The following is a 24,365-nucleotide window of genomic DNA, read 5'->3' as shown; positions in this document are numbered from 1 at the left end:
ACAGGAGGTTGTGCTTGAATGGCCATCTCCACCAAGACTTCTCAGACAAGCCCCACCTCCTTCATGTTGTTCTGATCTTGCCTGTTATATACCTATACACACATGTGTTGTTTAGTCTTTTTTTTCAGTCATGTCCAACTGTTCATGAACCCATTTAGGGTTTTCTTGGCAAATATATGGGAGTGGTCTGCCATTTCCTTCTACAGCTCATTTTACAGATGAGAAAGCTGAGGCAACAGGGTGAAGTGACTTGTCCAGGGTCACAGAGCTAGGCAGTGTATGGCCACATTTGAACCCAAGATCTCCCATTTCTAGACCTGGTTCTTAATCCACTGAGTCACCCAGTTGCCCCCTAAGAGGGGCCATTCTTGGCCCCTGTCATCATTCATGATTTAATCTTATTCCTCAAATTACCTTGTTACCTACTGAACCTCCCCCTCCCCAGTAGAATATAAGCTTTTTGAAGGCAAGAATTATTTTCATTTTTGTTTTTGTATCTTCAGCCCCCTTGAATAGAACTTGGTACATAATAGTTTAATAAATGATGGTTGGATTGACCTGAATTATGAGTGACAGGAGACACTGGGATGAGCTCAGAGATGTTAAGGTGGGTTGGGAAGAAAACTTATGGAGGAGTGACAGGCAGGGATGATGCCAGAGGGTTCCCTGCCCCTGGGTTTCAAGGAGAACTTGTCCTAGGGAGGTGATGGGAGTTGGAGAGACATTATGAGCCACGTGATCAGATTCAGGGTGGAGGCTTCTCTCTCCTACCTCTGGAGTTAGTAGTTATCTCTGTGTCCCCCCAGATACCTCAGATCAGCTACGCATCCACAGCTCCTGACCTGAGTGACAACAGCCGTTATGACTTCTTCTCCCGGGTGGTGCCCTCGGACACATACCAGGCTCAGGCCATGGTGGACATCGTCCGTGCGCTCAAATGGAACTACGTGTCCACGCTGGCCTCAGAGGGCAGCTATGGCGAGAGCGGGGTGGAGGCCTTCATCCAGAAGTCCCGTGAGGATGGTGAGCCAGTTGGGTGTGTGTGTCTGTGTCTGTGTGAGTCTGGGGGTGGGAAGGTAAGGGCTTGGGGTAGAATGTCCAATATGGTTAATATATCATCGTCTTTGGGTGGACTTATATCTCTTTCTTGTTTCTACGTTGCCTAAGAGACGCCATTTGATAATATATTTGTGTATAGTGATTAGATTCAAATACTTGGAATGCAGAGTCTTTGTAGGCTCTTAGAATTGGAAGAAACTTCAGAGGTGATCAACCAACAGCTTCCTCTAATTTTTCCCTGGATGAGATGGTCATCCAACCTGCCCTCAAAATCCTCCAGTGATGGGGAACACACCACCTCTTGAGGCAGTTCATTTCAGCTTGGGTTCCCTCTAATTATGAGTTTATATGTCCTTTTATCAAGTTAAAATCTACTTTTCACAACTTTCACCCATGGTCCAAGTTTTCCCCAATTGGGCCAAGCAGAACAAATTCAATCCTTTTTCCTCATCGAAAACTTGAAGAAATCCAATTCACCTCCAACCCCAAATCATTTTTAAAAAATCCCTTACCTTCCACCTTAGAATCAATACTATAAGTGACTAAGGCATGAGAGGTAAGGGCTAGGCAATGGGGGTTAAGTGACTTGTCCAGAGTTGCACAGTTAGGAAGAATCTGAGGTCAAATTGGAACTCAGGATCTCCTATCTCCAAGCCTGGCTCTCAATCCATTGAACTACTTAGCTGCCCCCTACCCCAGGTCTTAAATTACTGACATCTCAGAAGTCATACAGTCTTCCAGTTGGAAGTGACCACTGAACAGAGGTTCAGCCTGTTTTGTATCATGGATTCCTTTGGCAGTATAGTGGAACCTATGGATCCTTTCTCAGATCAATGTTTTTAAATACATAAAATAAAAATGCACAGTATTACAAAGAAATAAATTCTAATGAAACAAAGATGTGATTATTTTGCCATTTAAATTAATGGACTCCCCTCTCCCTTTCCCCCAACATCTATCCTTAGATCATCAGGGTTTTGTAGTCTCTTTTGTGATCTAAGCACTTTTGCCATGCTAGGAAGTATTTGAGGTCAGATTTGAACCCAGGACCTCTTGTCTCTGGTCCTGGCTCCACTGAGACCACTGAGCAACCTAGCTCTGATGGTTTTTGTTGGACTTTGCAGTTCAGCTGATCAAGATGAGGTTTTGGGACACCATTTGTTTTTCACATGTTTCTGACCTTTCAGAGTTGGTTAGGAGGAATGAAAAGGTTAAACTCCTTGAGGGCAGGGACTATCTTTTGCTTCTTTCTGTATCCCCAGTACTTGGTACAATGCCTGGCACATTGTAGGCACTTAATAAATGTTTGTTGATTGAGCGAAGGCCAAGGGTGGATAATGGTGCCGATTGAGGTGTTGAACTCAGGTTTTCCTGAATGGACAGCCAGGTGTTGAGATAGATAGCTAGAGTCTTCCTGAGTTCAAATCAGACCTCAGACACGTCCTAGATGTGTGACCCTGAGCAAAACACCTCACCCTGTTGGCCTCAGTTTCCTTATCTGTAAAATGAGCTGGAGAAGGAAACGGCAAACCATGCCAGTAGCTCTGCCAAGAAAACTCCAAATGGGGACATGAAAAATAGGACATGGTTGGAAAATGACTTGAACAACTTCCTTATCCTAGAACAGCAGTTATATCTGCTGCATTACCTACCTGGGAAGAACAGAATGAAAGAGGAAAGTAGCAAATGAAAAGCTTGGAGGAAGGAGAGAGGTCATACCTACAATGATAGCCCCAGGACAATCTCTCTCTGCTAAGCTATTGGTAGCTTTTGTGATGAGATTTGAGGGATGCTGGGAAAGCCCCACTCCTTTCAAGGCCTGTATTAACATCAATAGAATCTTTCACTGGGAATCACAGAATGTTAGAGCTTGAAGGAACTTAGGAGACCATCTAGCTGAACCCCATCTTCATGTTGAAACTAGAGTGCTGAGATTTATCAATTTGTTCAAGGTCATACAGCAACTCTGTGGCAGAAGCAAGATTTGAACCTGTGTCTTTTGATTCCAAGGTTTCTATGGTACTAGGATGCCACCACACTTTGGGCTAAAACACTGTTTACCCAAGGAGAGGTAGCAGATTAATCCATTCTTTAACCTTTTAGCAGGAATAATTTTGTTACACAGTGGGACTCATGAGATGGGGGGACAAGTGAATTCTGATGGAGATTGGAGAAGGAAGGAAATGAAAGAGTAGAACAGGAAGGGACAAGTAGGTCTTAGTGAACCAGCCACATTAAGGATCCATAGGAAATGTGGAATAGTATGAAGGCAGTGATGTGGGAAAAGCTTTGTCCTGGGAATCAAGGAGACCCGAGTTTGAAGGCTGCTGCTTAACCCAGTGACTTTAGGGAAATAACTTCACCTTCTCCTCTGTAAAATGAAGGGGTTAGACTTCAGTCTGTAAAACATCCTTCTCTGTCTTGTTGTCTCTCAGTGTTTCTGTCTGTCTCCTCACTCCTCTCGTCTTCTTCTTCTGTCTGTCTCCTCTTTCTTTCCTTTTCTCTGCCTGTCTGTCCATCTTTCTCTCTCATGTCTCTCCCCCCTCCTTCTGTCTGTCTCCTCTTTTTCTCTGTCTGTCCATCTTTCTCTCTCATCTCTCTTGTCTCTCCTCCCTCCTTCTGTCTGTCTGTCTGATCTTTCTTTTTTCTGTCTGTCCATATTTTTCTCTCCTCTCTCTTTCTCTTTCTGTCTCTACCCCCTCCTTCTGTCTGTCTCCTTTCTTTTTCTGTCTGTCCATTTTCTCTCCTCTCTCTGTCTCTCTCATGTCTCCCCCCCTTTCTTCTGTCTGTCCGTCTTTCTCTCTCCTCTCTTTCTTTCTCATGTCTCTCCCCCCTCCTTCTGTCTGTTTGTCTCTCCTCTCTGTCTCCTTCTGTCTATGTCTCCTTTCTGTTTCTCTTTATCTGTCTGTCTCTGACATCCTGAGTTTCCATGTGGTCATAGGCCACTGGGTGCTGGGGGTCAAAGCCCTGAAGATTAATTTAGCTTCTTACAGTTCTTTCCCCCAAAGGGAGCCTTCCAGGAGAGATGGACAGGCTGGGTGCTCGAGGGAGGGATGCAGGGCTTGCCCTGGAGCTCCTGAGCAGCTCTTCCAGGCTTGGAGGGGGAGGGGAGCAGAGGCTGGCACGGCGGTGGCACCATCCTCCCTCCCCATCCCCTTTCCTGCCCCTTCACACTGCCAGCAATGCTGACTAACTCTCCCTCCCCTCAGCCTCCTGCCCTGGCCTCCCTGCAGCTGATGCTCGGGTCTCTAAATAGCTTAATGTATGCTTCCCCGACCTTGCACTAACGTCTCTATATATTTATACCTTCACAGCCCAGGATTATAATTGCTTTTCATAAGGACCACATAGTGTCCAAATGCTGGCCGTTGGTAATACCCTGCAGACCTAATCCTGCTATAAATCTCACATAAGCCCTTTTAATTGTATAGTTGAAGCGGCCTCTGGTTCCTGCTACTGAGGCTGGAGGGAGCCCAGGAAGTGGGGCAGTGTTGATGGATGGGCCCAGTTCCCAGCCTCCCCAGCGGAGGCCCAGGAACGGGGAGCAGGGAAAGGACCCACCCCGACTGCCCCCTCCTCTTCCAGGGCCAGATGGTGGGGGCCCAAGGCGTGCATGAGACCCAGAAAGCGGGTCAGGGGTGCTTCCTGGCCTCTGCTGGCCTACTGTAGACTAGGCCTCCTGGCCCTCACTGCCTCAGGCTGGGGAGAGCTCAGCGTCTCCTCGCCTCCCCTTCCTTCCCTACCTGAGCGGCCCAGGGCCAGGCGGCGGCCAGCTCCCCCCGCCCGGTGCCCGGGGCCGTGCCCTCCCTGAGTAAACAAGGAACCAATTACCGCAGCCCCCAGCCTGTTAAATGAAATTGGACGGGGAGGGGGCTGGGGTGGAGAATGACTTTAGCCCTAGTGAAAGACAGAAGGAGAAAAACGGCTGTTCTCCAGATCTCCAAATTGAAATCTGAATTGAGCGGCGGGGAGAAAGGGGCTGATGTACCTTGTAGCCTAATCCCTCCGAAAGATTAAAGATGTCTTTGGCCCGTATATTGTATTGATTCATCTTCTGAAATATAAATCATCTGCGAGCCTCTTGGCAGCCGAAGCAGCGCTGAGGAGCTGCAGCTGGAGTGGGGCGGCGGTGAGGAGTGGGGTGGAGGGAGAGGAAGGGAGGGAGGCTCACTGCCCTCGGGATGATCAGGGGCGACCGGCTTGGGGGCCTTCTGTCACTGCCCTGGGCGAGGAGCTGGCTCCTAGCCGGTGAAGGAGAGAGGCAGAGAGACAGACAGACACACAGAGAGGGGGACAGACCGACAGAGACCGAGAGGGAGAAAGAGGGACACACAGTGGGGGGGGGGCGGTATTGGAAGAGGTTGGGAAGAGAGACAGCCTGACAGAGAGAGGGGGAGAGAGAAACAGAGACGGGGAGAGAGAGACAGAGGAAAAGAGAGAGACAGACAGAGACAGATAGACACACAGACAGAGAAAGAGAGGCAAACAGACAGAAACAGAGAGACGACAAGCTTAACCCTCAGAGGACAGAACCCTCAGTGTTTAGAGGAGATTCTGTTTCACATAGGAATCCAGAAGATTCATTCCAGAAATGCAGGTGGGATTGTTGGCAGCTTTAAAACAGAGTCTGATTCCCTGGCAGGTCTGCGATTCTAGCCTGTTGGACGCAGTGAAAAGAAACCTGGGTTCGAGTCTCAGATATGGACTCTAGTACCTGTGTTTCTTCGGGCGAGTCCTTTCATCCCTCTAGGCCTTGGTTTCCTCCCTCTTTAAACAGACACTAAATGGCCTGGAATGAATGAATGAATAAAAAAACGTTTACTTAGTGCTTAAGATGTGCCGAACACTAAGCGCTGGGCCATGTAGCTTTTAAAAACGAGGCAGTCACTGCTCTCAAGGTGTTCATACTCTAATTGGGGAAGACAACTCATGAAAGAAAGTCCAACTGCCAGGCAGATGAAACGGCTTGGAAAGCCAGAGTGCAGCCGTGGGCAAATGGCAAGTCTTGGGGGTGCTTAGGTTACCTAAGAAGGCCAGATGACAGTGCTGCTAGACTGTGGGGCCTTAAAGGCAGGGCAGATGGTGAGGCCCAGAGGATCTTAGGAGGCAGGGCAGATGGTGAGGCCTGCTGGTCCTCCAGCTCATTGAAAAGCATGGAGTTGTTGACTCCCATCTCTTTCAGACTCTGAACAGACAAGCAGTCCAGGAGAAGGGGGAAAGCAAAAGGGGGAGGGTCCACAATGGTGGCATGTCTTCCTGAATAGGCTCTGAGAAAGGAAAGAGACATCTCTAAGCTCCCTCCTAGTTCTGACATTCTGTGTTCCAAGATCATTCCCAGCTCTGATATTCCAAGCTCTTTCTGACATTCTGTGTTCCAAGATCATTCCCAGCTCTGATATTCCAAGCTCTTTCTGACATTCTGTGTTCCAAGATCATTCCCAGCTCTGATATTCCAAGCTCTTTCTGACATTCTGTGTTCCAAGATCATTCCCAGCTCTGATATTCCAAGCTCTTTCTGACATTCTGTGTTCCAAGATCATTCCCAGCTCTGATATTCCAAGCTCTTTCTGACATTCTGTGTTCCAAGATCATTCCCAGCTCTGATATTCCAAGCTCTTTCTGACATTCTGTGTTCTAAGATCATTCCCAGCTCTGATATTCCAAGCTCTTTCTGACATTCTGTGTTCCAAGATCATTCCCAGCTCTGATATTCCAAGCTCTTTCTGACATTCTGTGTTCCAAGATCATTCCCAGCTCTGATATTCCAAGCTCTTTCTGACATTCTGTGTTCCAAGATCATTCCCAGCTCTGATATTCCAAGCTCTTTCTGACATTCTGTGTTCCAAGATCATTCCCAGCTCTGATATTCCAAGCTCTTTCTGACATTCTGTGTTCCAAGATCATTCCCAGCTCTGATATTCCAAGCTCTTTCTGATATTCTAAACTCCAAGTTTCCTCCTAGCTCTGACATTTAATGTTCTGGGTTCTAGCATTCTATGTTTTAGAGTTCTTTCTGTGTCTGTCACTTTTTTGATGACGTAGGCTGTGCTGGGGTTTGGTGGTTTTCCTTTTTTTCTTGATTTATCTTTTTAAAAAGAAATGTTTTAATGATGCCCGTTTTCTTTACATCTCAGGCATTTTAACACCCCCCTTCCAATTCTTTCCCCTGACCCAGACTGAGTTTTTTTCACTCACAAAAATGTTCAAATCAGAGATCACATTTTGTTGCTGTATACAATGGTCTGTTCCAGTAGTGCCCCCTACCTCTTTGCTGTGATTGGGGAGGTTTGTTTTGTTTTTCTATCCTCAGGACCATTACTCTTTTTAAATATGTATTTTTGTCTTCTTCTTTTGCATTTCTTTCATCTCCAAATACATCCCTTCCATCCCCCATGACAATACAAAAAAAGAAAAAGGAAAAAAGAGCAGTTCTGTAAAGCTAACAACCTTCAAATGAATCTGTAGATGCAGTGTTCTTCTTCCATAGCTCCCCACTCCTCCAATGAAAAGGTGAATTTTTTTCATGTCCTCCACAGTGCCAGGCATGATAATTATAATTAGACTTCATTCAGTTTTGGCTAGGTAGCACAGAGGGTCTGGAGTCAGTGAGACTTGAATTCAAATTTTAATCTTTGATTTTTACTCCCTGGGCATGTCATTTGAGCTCTGTACCTTAGTTTCCTTAACTGTGAAATGGGGATAATTACAATACTTACTTTCCAGGGCTGTTGTGAGGATCAAATGAGACCATATTTCCAAATGCCTAGTACAGTGCCTGGCACATAGTAGGCATAATATAGTATAATGTAATATAATATAATATAATATAATATAATATAATATAATATAATATAATATAATATAATATATATATATACAAAGCCACATATACATATATATGTAGTATTTATGGAAATATATGTGTATAGATGATATTTATATAGTACCTAATATATATATACACATATATATTGCTATAGAGCAGCTAAGTGATGCAGTGTTCTGGGTCTGGAAGTCAGGAAGACTTATTTTCCCAAGTTCAAATTGAATCTCAGATGCTTCCTTGCTGTGTGACCCTGGGCAAGTCACTTAACCCTGTTTGCCTCAGTTTCCTCATCTATAAAATGAACTGGAGAAAGAAATGGCAAACCACTTCATTATCTTTGCTAAGAAAACCCCAAATGGGATCATGAAGAGTAAACCATGACTGAAAATGACTGCAACAACAAATATATAAAAACTTATTCCCTTCCCCTTTCCTTTTTTTGTTCCATCTCCATTTTGTAGCTGTTTTACCTGGCACATAGTAGGTACTTAATAAATGCTTATTGATTGGTTAGTTAACCAGCTGTATATATTATATTCAACATGGATTGAACTGTATGTTGTTTCCCAGCCTTGCTCATGTTTCATTTTCCATCAGTTCCTATAAGTCTCAAAAAGCTTCTCTGTATTCTTCATATTAGTCATTTCTTATGGAATAGTAATATTCCAACAGCCAATGGGTTCTTGTACTATTTTCATGGTATTTTCAGTTAAAGTTAGGCTTCCCTTTCTGACTGATTCCCAACAGATCCCCCTCCATGTCCTAAAACTCCAGCCTCATACATGTTCTTAGTTTCCATCATGGCGGGCATCAGTGTGGAATTGCTCTTGCCCCCATGAGCAGCAAGAGTATTCACTTATCTAATTGAGCTTCCTATCAACATTGTGAAGAAGGGTCTAGAATGTAAACCTGGTTCATCCACTGGTAAATCCAAGTTCCATTCTCTTCCCATTCCACCACACTACTGATAAGTGATAGGAATGTGTATCATACAGGTGTAGTGTAGAACATTCCCTCCCCTTTTCACATATGAAAGGTATCATATTGCCTGTCTTCCCAAGGGGTGAGGGAAGGAGAGATTTTGGGATTCAAACCTTTTTTTAAAAAATGAATATTAAAAATAAGTAAAGAATAAAATATAAAAAATATAAGTTCCTCAAGGGCGAGGTCTTGTTCATTTTGGTCTTCATATCCCTAGTGTCTATCATGGTGCCTGGCACATGGGAGATGCCCATAATGATTGACCCCATTGTCCTGATGCTGAAGACCTGGTTGGGGCTTAGAGTAGGATGATTATTGAATGAAAGTGGCGGGACTTCAGGGGGAAAAAGAGATGGAGAGGAGCTCTATAAGTTCTTTCATTCATTAATTCATCCAGTTGTAATTGAGTGCTTGCTCCACTTTTTGGTGTTGGGCTAGGTGAGACAATGATGTTCCCATCCCCAGGCAGCCTTCATTTTACTGGTGAAGAGACATACACAACTACATAAGCAAAGCTTGTCCTAATTAATACAGCACTTTGACAACTATGTAGCATTTTTTGCATCTATCATCTCATTTGGTAGACAGAAGGGTCAGGACAGACAGGGATTATTACACTCATTTCACAGATTGTGAAAGCGATCCCCAGGGAGGTGAAGAGAGTTGACCATGAGGCCAGTTGGTTATTTTTAAAAATTGTTTAAAATATTTTGTCTTTATTTTCTCAGTGAAGTGGGAACAGACCGTTGAAAAGAATGTGTCCAATATGGATTGCTCTGTTTCCATGTTGTAGGAAGCATCATGGCTCAGGGACTGACAAAGATGACATCCACATAGGACAATAAAAAAGTGGGGTTCACTGTTGGGCTTAGATATAAGCATGTTCTTTGGTCTGTGATCCTGTACAATCATGCAGCTCATGTGAGGAAGGCTTGCAGGGGCTGGTTAAGAAGGCTTATTGGTTATTAACTTGGCAAAGCCAGGACTGATGTTTCTTGACTTGTTTCCAAGAGGTCTACCTGCTGCTTAATGTTCCTTCCTCAACACCAAACAGCAGGTGAGACCTGTCTTGTCTGAGAGGAGCAGACTGTAAGGGCTCAGAAGGCTCCATTTACTCCTTACCCCTGGCCAGGGTCAGCACTGTTGCCTTTTGGGAAATTTAGGTTGGATGGGGGCAGCTTGGAAGATTTGTGTTATTGGTTGACTTTAGAGATCTCAAAGCTCTAGGAAGGAGATCAAAGTGAGAGATTAGGACTGAAGACAGATTCTCCTGAACTCATTCTGAGTGGAAGAGCCTGTTGTTCACTGACACCTTTGGCCCAGGCTTAGATTTTGGGATCTGACAATACCCAAAGACCTGGAGATGCTGGCCACTGGGTTGGATGAAGATGATGATGACTTATAATATTTATTTGTATATAAAACTTTCAAGATTTGCAAAGCACTTTATATGCATATAGTCAAGTTTGATCCTCAACATGAAGATGGCAGGTTAGAATAGTGGATATAAGGTGGGATTTGGATTCAAAAGATTTGGTTTTAAGTCCTTCCTTTGAAGGATTTAAATGAACTTTAGGCAGCTAGATGGCACAGTGAATAGTGTGGGGCCTGGAGTCAGGAAGACTCATCTTGCTGAATTTAAATTCAGCCTCAGACTCTTCCTAGCTTCATGACTCTGGGCAAGTCACAACCCCATTTGTCTCAGTTTCCTCATCTGTAAAATGATCTGGAAATGATAAACTGCTACAGTATTTTTGCCAAGAAAACCTGAAATAGAATTATGAAGAGTTGTTCAGGATTGAAAACAATTGAACAACAACAAATGAACTTTGGGTTTTAAAGAACATCCATTATGAAGCAGTATGTTAGAGTAGAAAGAGCAGTGCATCACAGGATCCATGTTCAAATGCTATCTCTGCCACTTCATTATTCATGTGACTTAAATGACTCAGGAAAGTAATTTAATCTGTTTCCTTAATTTAACTACATATTTTATTTTTAAATTTTATTATTTGTAGTTATAAATAATATATTGTATATTAATACATTAATTAATTAAACAGTTTCCTAATCTGTAAAATGAAGGAGGTGGACTAGATAGTCTCTGAGCTCTAAATGCATGATCCTATGAATCTTTGTGAGTTTAAATTTGGCTTTAGACACTAGCTATGTGATCCCAGGCAAGTTACTTACCCTGTTTGTCTCAATTGCTTATCTGTAAAATCAGCTGGAGAAGAGGAAGGCAAACTATTCCAATATCTTTGGCCATCACAAAGAGCTAAGACAACTGTGAATAAACAGGGATTTGACTCAGCTCTTCCCTCTTTTGACCTGTTTTGTCAGAGTTTGGCCTGAAGATAAAAAGTAGCCTCCTTGGCCCTCAGCATCCCAGAAAATACTTTTCATCCATTTCTCATTAGGTACCACAGGGTCTCCTAGTAAGAGCCATCATGAACTACTTTTTTTTTGACATTGAGCAAATCACTCTTCTGAGACTCACAGATACTTCATTTCCTCCTCCATAAAAGAGAATATTGACATCCTTCAGGACTTCAAGGATCTATGATTCTATTGTGGAGGGTATTCCCTACCTAGGTAAAGAACTTAGCCCTTATACACCTTAGAAGACCATCTTTGTAAGTTGCAATAACCAAGAATTCCTCCTATTTGGTGACCATCACCATCTAGAAAGGGATGAGCCTCTCTGAATATAGCTAGGCTAGTCTTTGGGGTCCATGGGATCTGAGAATTGTGGAAATAGAATTGGAAGGGACTTTAGAGTCCATCATATCCAACCAATGAGGAACCTGTGACTAGAGAAGTCAAGGAATTTACCAGGGTAATGGAGATAGTAAGTGGCAGAGATCAAGTCTATAAGCAGTGAGGTATAAGGGAAAGATCACTGGCTGTACAGTCAGAGGACCTGGATTCAAATCCTAGCTCTTATGCTTATTACTTGTCTGACTTTGGACTAATCACTCAAATTCTCTGGACTTCAGTTTCCTTACTTGTAAAATGAAGAATTTGATCCAGAGTTGCCTGAGGTCTCTTCTATCTATATCTATGAGTTTATCATCCTGCTGAATGTCTTTCTAGATTGAGAGATCCAGACACAGCATGTGTAGCCCAGAATCAGTTAGTAAGCACTTATTAAGCACCTACTATGTGCCAGGTAGTGTGCTATATGCTGGATGTATGAAGAAAAAGCAAAAACAGTCTTTGTCCTCAAGGAATTCACAGTCTACTGGAGGAGGTGATATGTGTGTAAACACACACATGTATATATGTATTATGTATATTTACAAGATACTGAGTGGGTTCAAGATAATCTTAGAAGAGAAAGTTTCAGCAGCTGGTGGAACTCAGAAAGGGATGGCAGCCAGGGATTCTAAGAGGCAGCAGCTTCTATATCATAATGAAGTATGAGAAAATGACTCTTAGAGGGCTACTGAACTTTCCAAAACTTCCCAGGTACTAGTGCCTACCCTCTCCAAAATGGTCTTATATTTATTTGATATCTTGAATATATGTATAATGATAACAATAATGGTTGGCATTTATAGAGTGCTTTAAGGTTTGCAAATCAAAACAACTCTGAGATATCATCTCACACCTATCACATTTACTAACATGATAAAAGGACAAAATTATATGTTGGAGGGAATGTGGAAAAATGTAGCCACTCATACATTGTTGGTGGAACTGTGTGAACTGATTCAATAATTGTGGGGAGAAATCTGGAATTATTCCCAATGAGTTATAAAACTATATATCTTTTGACTCAGCAGTACCACTATTAAGTTTATTTCCTAAGGTGATCAGGGAAAAAAAGAAAAGCACCCATATGTTCTAAAATATTTATAGCAGCTCTCTTTGAGGTGGTTTGGAAAGCACTTTGCAAACAGCTAATTTTATCCTTGTGCCAATTCTGGGAGGTATTTGATGGTGCAATGAATAGAGCAATGGATCTGGAGTTAGTAGTTCAAATTCTGTTTCAGACACATACTAGCTTAGCTTCTCCGACTTAATAAGAGATCTAGATTTCCCTAGATAACTACTATCTGCTTCCATTTCCTTATCTGCTAAATGCAGATAATAGTAGTAACTACGTGTTCTTTTTGGCTCTAGAAGGCAGATCCCAAGAGAAATGGTTGGAAGTTGTAAAGATGTCAGTTTAGGCTTGGCAGAAAAAATTACTTCCTAGCAATTAAAACTGTCTAAAGTAGGATATCATGCTTCTTAGGAGGTGGTGAGTTTCCCTTCTTTGGAAGTTTTGGAGCAGAGGCTACACGATTACTTGTCATGTACTTTTTAGCAGGAATTCCTTTACTGTTTGAGTTGTACTAGATGGCTGATGAGGTCATTCCAACTCTGAAATTTTGTAATTTTGTGCTGCTATGAGTATTCCCCCTTCAAGAAAGCTCCTGCCATGGTGCATCTCCACTCCACAGCATCAGCTGGGAGCAGACTGGGGCGGGGAGCATTGGCTTTTCTGCTAGGGCCATTACTCTGTGATGCATTAACTGTGATTGGTAGTTGGCCAGAGGGCCCAGAGATGGGAAGGATTGCAGAGCATGGTCAGCCAGTGAGGCTTAATTGAACATCATCAGATGCTACAGGGCAGCTGACTGGAGGGCTGTAGGGCAGCCAATCCTGCCATCTAGCTGGGTTAGATGCTGATAAAAAGACCTCTAGGGGGTTAGTGACAGGTCACCAAGTGGGAGTCCCAACTCACAAAGGTTAGGGTAGGATGCGCTGAGGTCTCCCTGTCTTTAGATATATGTTCAATTGGGGTTGTCAGTCAGGGTGTCAGGACAAAAGTCTCAGATTCAGCATCAGAAGATATGGGTTTGAATGAGCTCTGCTACTAATTTGCCTTTCCAGTGGAGATGGGATATGAGTTAAAATCCTCCCGAGTTTGCTTCTTACTACTTGAGTGATGCTGGGCAAATGCTTTAATTTCTTTGGGTCTTGGTTTTTTCTTTTTCTCTTTGGGTTGGATTCCCTAGATAATTTTTATCTAATAGAGGATTAAGATTTCTCAAGAGGTTCTCTGACTTAATAGAAGATCTAGATTTTGCTAGAGGATTGCTGACTTAATAGGAGATCTAGATTTCCCTAGATGACCTCCATTTTAATAGAGGATCCAGATTTGATGATCCCTGACTTAATAGGGGAACTAGATTTTCCTAGATTATCTCCAACTTGATAGATCTAGATTTTCCTAAATGATCTCTGACTTAATTGAGAGTCTAGATTTCTCTAGATGATCTCTATTTGCCAGCTCCAAAGCTACAATGCTGAGTAAAGCATGGTGCCTCTCACATGGTAGGCATATAATGCTCTAATATAATATAAATTCCTTAAAGGCAGGGATTATTTTTGCCTTTCTTTGTATCTGTAGTGCTTGGCACATAATCAGCACTTAATAAATTTGGTTATGAATATATATATTGAATGAATATATATATGAATATATATTGAATGAATTCTTTCTCTGGGTCTTAAGTTTCTACAGATGTGCTAGATAATCCCTAAAGCCCCTTTTACCTTCTATGGGAAGTAACTTGGTCTAATGGAAATAATTGGTGTCAGAGAACTTGAGTTCCAATCCTGTTGGTACTGTTTATTAACCTGGGTTAGATAAGTCATTATTAGACTTGGCCTTAGACAAGCCATTAGATAAGACCTTAGACAAGTCATTCACCTCTGCCTTCAGGTTTCTCCTCTATAAAATAAGGGAGTTGGACTTCATGGATTTATGGAGTCTTGAGTACCTTCCAGCTCTACTTCTGTGACTCTATAATCCCTAAAAATGTGTGCCCATCTGGGGTGCTTGTGTATGCCCATGTAAGTCTGTGTGTGTATATGTGTCTCTTTGTGTGTGCCCTTGCATGCCAGGTGGCTTTCCTTGGCAGGGTGAGCCTACCTCTATATGCCCAACTGTGACTGTGTAAACTAGCCTCAGGGTTGGGGCCAGGTCTCCGACTGTGGGTTGACCTCCTTCTCCACTGGGCTTCCTGGGTTGCCCCTAAGAGAAAGGAAGAAGTGCTGCTGGGAGAGAAGGCAGCCTCAGGGCTCAGTGCCAGCAGCCTGGGCTCCTGATTAAACATGAAGAACTTGATCCCTGTCTGGGTGGGAATGATAGCATGAGTCAGAGGGGAATGGCTGACACAGGGGGAAGTAGCCCCAGTGAGATCCAGAGAGAGGGCACTGGAAGAAAACACAAACTTTCCCTTGCTGTAACTTGAACAGATTTGTGGGACATCTCACCTACTTTTTTTTTAGCGTCTCATGGCCTAATGCTCCAGGTCATTTCTGGGCTTGTCCCCCAGCTCTGGGCCCAGCATTGCTTGTTTGTTTTTTACATAGGATGTCTGATAGTTTCTGGTGAGGCTGCTGGTGGTGAGTGATCTTGTAAGATATCTCACAGAGGAAAAGAGAGACAGATACAGAGAACTATATATATGAATGTGTGTTTGTATAGATATATATACACATATAAGCACATACAAAATAAATACGTATATTGATGCATAATATACACATGACACACATAGTCTATATACATATATCTAAACATACATATATGTGTAAGTAAATAGTATGTGTGTATGTACTATATAGGTATGCATGCATATACATATGTGTGCTGTTGTTCAGTTGTTCAGTCATGTCTGATCCTTCGTGACCCCATTGGGAGTTTTCCTGGCAAAGACATTAGAATGGTTTGCCATTTCCTTTTCCAGCTCATTTGACAGATGAGGAAGCTGAGGCCAGTGGGGTAAAGTGACTTGCCAGCTACTAAGTGTTTGAGGTTGAATTTGAACTCAGGTCTTCCTGACTCTAGGCTTGACACGCTAATTCCTACCCAATTCAGTAAGCCTTCTCTGGTCAACTCAGCTCATGAGATTTCTCCTTTCCTTTGAGCATCTTTAGTACCTCTTGTGAGTAGCTCTCTGGCCAAATAAGTTAACCTTGTTTGCCTCACTTTCCTCATCTGTATAATGAGCTAGGGAAGGAAATGACAAATCACTAGGAGTCTTTGCCAAGAAAACCCTAAGTGTTGCATGATAATACATGCATAATCCAGATTAAATTGCTTACCATCTCTAAGAGGGGAGAGAGAAAGGAGGGGGGAGGCAGGCAATTTGAATCACATAATTTTGGAAAACATGTTGAAAATTGTTATTATATGTAATTGAGAAAATAAAATATTTTTGAATTAAAAAAGTAAAGAAATCCCCAAATGGGGTCACAAAAAGTTAGAGATGATTGAAAAATGACACAACAGTGATCAGGAGCCCAAGATGGCCCATTCCATTTCATAATTCTCTTATTGTTAAGGAGTCCAGTCTACCTCCCCAGGTTTCACCCAGTGCTCCCAGTTCTACCCTCTACACCAAGTAGAGCAAATCAAAATTCTTCACACGTTTGACAATCCTTCATATATGCAAAGTCAGCTACCATTTCCTTTCTAAATCTTTCCTTCTCCAGACTTAGAGTATCCTCAGTTCCTTAAGCAAAATAGTTTCAAATCAGAATTCTAGAACTTTAGAGGTGGAAAAGGTCTCATAGGTCATCTGGTCAGACTTATTCACAGGCAGAAATCTCAGAAATAATCATTCAAGTCCCCCTTGAAGACTCCCTACCAGTGATGTGGATCATCATGTCATTAGGCTACAGGGTCTATGGCAGGGTCAGTGAACCTTTTCCCAGTTCGAGGGCCCAGGGGGCAAATTCAGCTGTCTGTGAGTCCCTGGATTATGGACAGTTGAGGGAGAAAGTGCTTGCTTTGGTCAACTAGACAGAGGGGGTGGAACATGCAAAAAATGTTCTCAGGTGCCAGGAAGAGAGGGAATGGAGCTCCCTGAATGCCGGCTGTACATGTGTACCATAGCTTCGCCAATGAGGGTCTATGGTAATCTCTTCCTTTCCCCCTCCTAGCCAGTCTCACCCCTATGGATATGGGACTCATCCATTGGCCTCTCTTGAATCTGTCTTCTAATCAGCCTATCCCAATTCCTTCCATTTTACAGGTGAGAAAAGTGGAAGCCCAGAGTGCATTGGACTTACCTATGGCCACATGGTGCATTTATGGCTGAGTCAGGACTCAGACCAAGGTCTCTAGGCTAGAACTCTGTGCTTCATGCTTTAGACCTGGAGATTCAGAAGTAGAAGGGCCATTAAAAGTCATCTATCCAGCGCCATGATTTTACAGATGAGGAACCTGAAGCCTTGAAAGCTTAAGGAACTTGCTCATGGTCACACAGGTAGAAGGTATCAGAGCAATGTTTTGAAACTAGATCCTCTGACTTAAAATCCAGAGCTCTATTTCATTGCACCTCAATGATACTTTTTCTTCTGCTAGTCAAGATCAGATGACCGCAAATGGTAAGGAGATTTGAATGCTCAAAAGCCACAAAGAATAAAAAATTCCTAAAATGATGCAACCTTGGCTAATCAATAGGAATTTCCCAGCCTGCTTTGTGGAGAACTTAGCTGATCTTCCTGCCAGGAAGTCCCCTTTCCTAGTTTTCTCACCTGTTTCCATAGCTGTGTAATTGGTATTCTGGAGATGGGCCTTTTTTCCCCTTCTGTGTTATCAATCTGACCTCCACGCAAAGGAGTTCCCCGAGGGGGAACATCAAACTTTGCATTTAGATAGGACCTTCCATCAGAACATCTCCCCAGTGGCAACCTACAGAGCTTAATTAAAGAGGCAGCATGAGAACTGGACCAAGGATTGGGAGGCCTGGGTTCCAGGCCCAGCTCTGACAGTTTGGTATCTATGTGATCTTGGGGAAGGCACTACAGTTTCCAAGCCTGTAAAATGAGGTGAATCATATCCTATCTCTCTCAAAGAGGCTGTTACAAGGACAATCTATTTGAGAGGCTAGGCTTAGAATCAGCCCAACTGGCCAGTTGTGTGACCTTATAAAGTTGTGTTATCTTATTTAGCTTTACATCTCCTAGCCTCAGTTTCCTCATCTGTAAAATAAGTGGATTGGGTTCCATGACCTCTTAGGTCTTATCTATCTCTAAATAAATGAGTCTATAAGACTATAGTCAATTGGTCAGTCAACCAACAAGCATTTATTAAGCACCAACTTTGTGCTTTAATTGTTGACAATATCAACACAAATGTGGGATAAATCCCTCTTCTCAGGGAGCTTACATTCCACTGTCAGGGAACTGTAATAGCTTGCATTTCTATACAATCCATTGATTTATTTAAATCCTTACTTAGAGATGACTCTAAAACAGAGGGATAAGGGCTAGGCAATTGGGATTAAGGGACTTGCCCAGGGACACACAACTAGGAAGGGCCTGAGGTCACATTTGAACCCAAGACCTCCCATCTCTAGCTCTCAATCCATTGAGCCACCTAGCTACCCCTTCCTCCTTCCTAACCCTCTTATTTTCACCACCCTTGCTCCCTAACTCTCTCCCTGAATTTTGGGTCTGTTCCCAGCTATAGGAGCTCCAAAGGATGAAAAAAAGTCCTTCTTCCCCCATTGTGGGAGATGTGAGGATCTGGAGACCCATCACTGAGCAACATTAGGGTGAAACGTACGTGGCTTTTGGGTTTTCTGTTATTTATGCATACTGCAAAGCAGCTTCCCCAGGACTTCATCCTGAGAAGCTCTAAGCTGATGATGGAGAGGTCTGGGGCAGGAGGGACTTTCTGACCTGGCACGAGCTTCCCAGACTCCACATATGGATTTCTTTCCTTCTGATATCAGCCAATCGACGAGTGCTACTGTGCCTACCTTGTGCCCAGGGCTGGTAGGGGATGGGGGAGGGAAGGGTTGGAAGGGCCCAGGTTGGAGGGAGGATAAGGGAGAAGGATCTGCTGGTATGATGGATCTCTAATCTCCAGGAGCTCACAGAGGAAAGGAGGCAACAGCCTACAGGAAAAGGCATTAATTATGAAAGTAATTCACATTTGTACAAGATGCTTTATAGGCATTTTTCTCACTTGATGCTTATAAGCATCTTCTGAAGTGGATGCTTTTATTACCCCCATTTTGCGGGTGATGACTGAGCCTACGTGAGGCTGAATAACTTGTTTATGGTCACACAGTGTCTGATCAGAGGTTTGAACTTAGATCTTTCTGACTCTAGGTCCCTCCTCTTATCATCTAGTTGGAGCTTAGAAAAGGAGGAGATCACTGAGAAGTGATGTAATCAGGAAAGACAATGAGCCCCGGTCCAGGAGTCATAGGGCCTGGGTTCTAGTGCTGGTTTTGCTCTGTATTAGTCATGTGAACTTGGTCAAGTCATTTTTCTTCTCTGCAAAATAATAGTATTGAACTAGATTTCTAAAATCTTTTCTAGAGGCAGATTCTATAAGGGAACATTTCCATTAGATTGTGAGCTCCTTGTGGGCATATCTTTTGCTGCTTTTTATATATCCAGCCCTTGGCACAATGCCTGCCATAGAGTAAGCTCTATATAAATGGCTATTGTTATTATCATTATTATTATTATTATTATTTTGTATCCCCAGTGCCTGGCCCAAAGTAAGTGATACAAAAATGTTTATTATCACTATTATTATTATTTTGTATCCCTAGTTCTTAGTGTAGAGGTTGGCACTTAGTAAGTGCTATATAAATGTTCATCATCATCATTATTATTAATTATAATTATGATTTTATATCCCCAGTGACTGGCCCAGAGTAAATACTATATAAATGTTTATTATTATTATTATTTTGATTCCCCAGTGCTTAGCACAGTGCCTGGTATATAGTAGGAGCTTAATAAATAGACTTTGACTAATTATTTTTGCCAAGTGAGATTTAGGATTTAAACAGAGAGAGAAGAGAAGAAACACAATATAAATTTAAATTGTTTCATGTGGCTCACATGTATATTTAATCTATTTTAATACATAAAATATATATATTAAATACACGCTACGTATGTATAGTATGTATGTGTATAGCAGCATGATGTAATGATGAGAGGGCTGCTGCTGGTGGCATAAAGCTTAGATCCTTGTCTGGCCTGTGTGCCCTCTGACAAGTGTAACCTCTCGGAGCCTCCAGGCAACTCTCCAAGACTATCCATTAGAGATAAGTGAAGAGATTTGTAACAGATGGTCAAGTTCCAAGCTGGAACTTCCCACCATACCCCAATACCTTGTTGTTGTTCAGTCCTTTCAGTCAGACATGTCCCACTCTTCCTGACCCCATTTGAATTTTTTTCAGTCAAGATACTGGAGTATTTTACTATTTCCTTCTCCAGCTCATTTGACAGATGAGGAAACTGAGGCAAATGGAGTAAAGTGATTTGCCTAGGGTGACACAGCTAATGATTTGCCATTTCTTCTCCAGCCTATCTAATAGATGAGGAAATTGAGGCCAACAGGATTAAGTGACGTGCCCAGGGTCACATAATTAGCGAGTGTCTGAGGTCAGATTTGAACTTAGGAAGATGAGTCATTCTGACTCCAGACCTGACACTCTATCCACTCTGCCACCTAGCTGCCCTATTACATATTACACACACACATGTACATATATGTAAACATATGTTAATATATGGTTCACTTGATCTTCATAATTCTACTAGATAGGGAAACTGAGGCTAGGAGTTACGCCAGACCCCACAGGGCCTTTGTGCAGATGTGGCTGTGCACAAGGTGTCAGTGGCAGTGACAGCCCCTTCTACCTGGAATAGAGGCCAAACACTGGGGAGGAGGGAGGAGAGGACAGATCAGCTTGGCTTGGGAATTCTTCACTAGCCTGGCTATTTTTAGCCCTCAAAGGCCAGTGCTTGTTGGGCTGTTTGGGTCATTATCCTGCAACATCCGTGCTGGGCTGTTTCCACTTGCTTTGGCAGATTCCTGGCTGAGACAGTTGCCTCAGTTGTTTCACTGAAATGAAGTTTGTTGGTGCTTCTGCCTCCCATGAATTAATGAGTGAAGGAAAGAAGGAAGAAAGGAAGGAAAAGGTTTTATTAAGTGTCTACTAGGTACCAAGCTTAAGCATGCACTGGGCAGCTAGGTGGCACAGATGCTGGTCCTGGAGTTAAGAAGGCTTGTCTTCCTGACTTCAAATCTAGCCTCAGATACTTTCTTGCTATGTTACTCTGGGCAAATCACTTAGCCCTGTTTGCCTTAGTTTCCTCATCTATAAATTGAGCTGGAGAAGGACATGGCAGACCACCTAAGTGTCTTTGCCAAGAAAACTCCAAATGGAGTCATGAAGAATGGGACACGACTGAACAACAACACATATATAAATGCTTATTTCCTTTCCCTTTCCTTTTTTGTTCCATATCCTTCTTGTAGCTATTGTACCTGGCACATAGAAAGTGCTTAATAAATATTTATTCATTGGTTATATGAAAATGTCTATCATTTGTTTCTTTTAAATTGAATAAAGGATACAGGAAAGTTTACTAAAACTCAGAGATACCAAATAAAATGAATATTTATCAAGTAATTATTATGTTCAAGAGGGCAGCTAGATGGTACAGTGAATAGAGTGCTGGCCCTGAAGTCAGAAAGACTCATTTTCCTGAGTTGAAATCCAGCCTCAGACACTTCCTTGCTGTGGGACCCTGGGCAAGTCACTTAATCCTGTTTGCCTCAGTTTTCTCATCTATCAAATGAGCTGGAGAAGAAATGGCAATATCTTGGCCAAGTCACTTAATCCTGTTTGCCTCAGTTTCTTCATCTGTCAAATGAGCTGGAGAAGAAATGACAATATCTTGGCTAAGTCACTTAATCCTGTTTGCCTCAGTTTCTTCATCTGTCAAATGAGCTGGGGAAGGAAATAGCAAACCACTCCAGTATCTTTGCCAAGAAAACCCCAAATGGGGTCATGAAGAGACAGATATAATTGAAAATGATTGAATGACAACAACAACAAAAATAAGCTCTTGTGTTACAAATATTAAAAGCAAGATGGTTCTTGTCCTCAGGGAGGTTAGATTTTAATAGGGAGAGACCACACAGAGAGAAGAGCGGTAGCCAGAGAAGGGTGTTTCAATCTGGGAAATCACAAGGATGGTGAATGGCTCCTTGGGGGAATCTATTAATACATTCCTTCCAGAAGCAATGATTGTATTGATTTGATTAATTTTCCAAAGGCCTGATGGCATACAAAGCCATCTAGCAATGGCTAATTACAATGGGCAATATATTTGTGCTCAATTGTCAATTGAGGTAGCTCTACTCCATGCTGGAGTTCCAGAGCTAAGCGGCTTAATTTCTAGAGGACATGATCTTTGGTGGTCCTAAGCTCCAGAGGGTGTTGCGTCAGGGTGGATGGCTGGATGGAAGGTGAACTGGAGTCGGAGCTCCATGGGAAGGAGATGTCCAACTTTCTTCTGAGTGCCTACTTTATGATGAGTCCTCTTCTAGGTGCTATGGGAGAGGCAGGAAAAAATAAATCTCCTTTGCTTGAGCTCGGGACAACCTCATCCTTGTATTCTGTAGCCTATCTCCCTGGCATGACAGCCCCTCTATCCTCCAGACTGGGGGTGACCTTGGCTCAGTGAGTGAAAGCAGTGGAGTGGGGGGAAGAGGGGGAAGGGCGTATAGTTCCCAGATGGTGCCTCTTATCTGAGTCATGAAGCAGATGGGCCCAGGAAGTCAATGAGAGAGTCGATAAGGAGCAGCTTGGAGACAATTGTTGTGGTCCCTCTTCCTACTATGGATGCTGCCTTCACAGATAATCCTCTGAGTTAGAATAAATCCATCCTTCCTCAGATAATCCATCAAGATGCAAGAATTTGTTGGACGTTGATGTGGGGCAGAGTCATAACTAGGGATTTTTGTGCCCAGGACAACTGCCATAAACCAAGCCTGGAGCGAGTATCATGAAAAATGCCCTCAGTGGAAGGGGTGAGGGCAATGGAACACCGTCATGTAGAGGGGAGACAGAGACTGAAGGTCACAGCTAGGGAGAACAAACGGGAACAGGGCCAGGGTGCTCACCTAGCACCATCTCTGATCGATTCCTTTTTTAATTAATCTGTCTTGCTAACTAGAGCCTAGGCTATTAAAGTGAGGCAGGTGTTATCAGAGCCATCTAAATTAAGTGCCCTAGGGCAAAGCCATGGCTGCCTCACCCTCTGTATGGGGCCATATATAACTAGCAGACATGATCTCTGCCCTGGAGGAAGTTACAGTCCAATAATAATGATAATAATTACTCATCTGTAAGGCATTTGCCTCAGGATAACCCTGTGAGTAGGTAGTGCCAGTCCCTGTTTTACAGAAGAGAAAACCATCTCAGAGGGAGTGAGACTTGCTCAGAGTCCCACGGTTAGCTGGTGTTTCCTCTGACTACAAGAAGATGCCTAATTACTCACTGTGGTGTATGGTAAAGACCGGAGAGGCATACAGCTTATAGAACACAGAATGTTAGAGCTGGCAGAGACTTGAGAGATGGTGTCATTCAACTCCTTTTTGCAGATGAGGAAAAGTGATTTAGGTTAAATGTCTTGGCTGGGGGTCATAGTGTGGGCAGTGTCTGAGCCAGGAATAAACCCCTGTATCTCTGGTGTCCAGATTCAGCATTTTCCCCACTGCATAGTGATCCCTTCTTAGGTGAAAAATGTGGATATGAAAATGCTTTTGAAGATGATCAATAATGAGGCAACTCTGGCAGAGGAGGGCCAGTGAGCTCTTTCTGAGGAAATTAAAGAAAGAGACTTGAGAAATGGATGATCGCCTTTAGAGAGCCCCAGATTTGGAGTCAAAACACCCATCCACCTGGTTTGGGTTCTAGCTGTAGCATTCACTGGCGACTATGTGATCTGTAGGATTATTTCTCCTCCTACAACTTGTACTTAACTCTTTTTATTTGACTCTTGGGTCCTTAGGTTCCTCATCTGATCCTTGGTGAATTTCATTTCAGTCTTTTTTTTTTGTAAGATGGTGTCAATCAACTGAACAATTGATCATTATTGATCATGATAAATGGATTATTCTTATATTACAACATTAATTGTTATTAATTATAATATAAATTAATAAAATATGAATACAAACAATATATTTATTATTAATGATTCATGATCAATGGATCATGATCAATGGATTGTTATATTAATATATCAACATATAACAAAATATTAATATATGATAATACAATACATTTATATTATTAATGATCAATGGATTAATATGTTAATATATCAACATATAATAAAATATTAATATATGATAATATATGAATTATTATTAATGTTCAATTATCAATTGATCATGATCATTGACCATGATCAGTTGATAATTGATCATTATGTAAGGAGAACCCTTTAAGGAGAGCATGGGCCACTCTCAGACCAGTTCAGGGCCACAGGATGGGGGTTAGCTAACAGGACCTTTATGTGGTTCAGAGAACCAGATCCCAAACCTAGGGGATCTGGGGAAATCTCAACATCTAACTAACATCAGAGCTGTCAAGCTGGGCCAGCTCTGGGCATAATGAGGAAGAAGAAGGAGGTGAAATTTATCTTTAGTAACAGCCTA

At 42.6% G+C, this 24,365-nt stretch overlaps 1 protein-coding gene across 2 annotated transcripts in view; it reads left to right on the top strand.

The window, feature by feature from the left end:
- The window catches only part of GRM4 (glutamate metabotropic receptor 4), a 305,645-nt gene that overhangs the window by 120,080 nt on the left and 161,200 nt on the right, over nucleotides 1–24,365 (top strand). For both annotated transcript variants that reach the window (XM_056818053.1, XM_056818052.1), the window contains exon 2: nucleotides 807–1,023. In XM_056818053.1, coding sequence (XP_056674031.1) covers nucleotides 807–1,023 — 217 coding nt within the window. The remainder of the gene's footprint in view (nucleotides 1–806; nucleotides 1,024–24,365) is intronic.

The sequence above is a fragment of the Monodelphis domestica genome, chromosome 2, assembly GCF_027887165.1.
Source record: "Monodelphis domestica isolate mMonDom1 chromosome 2, mMonDom1.pri, whole genome shotgun sequence".
Classification (NCBI taxonomy): Eukaryota; Metazoa; Chordata; class Mammalia; order Didelphimorphia; family Didelphidae; genus Monodelphis; species Monodelphis domestica.
The sequence above is the reverse complement of the archived record's forward strand: the minus strand, read 5'-3'. Positions and strand labels throughout refer to the sequence as shown.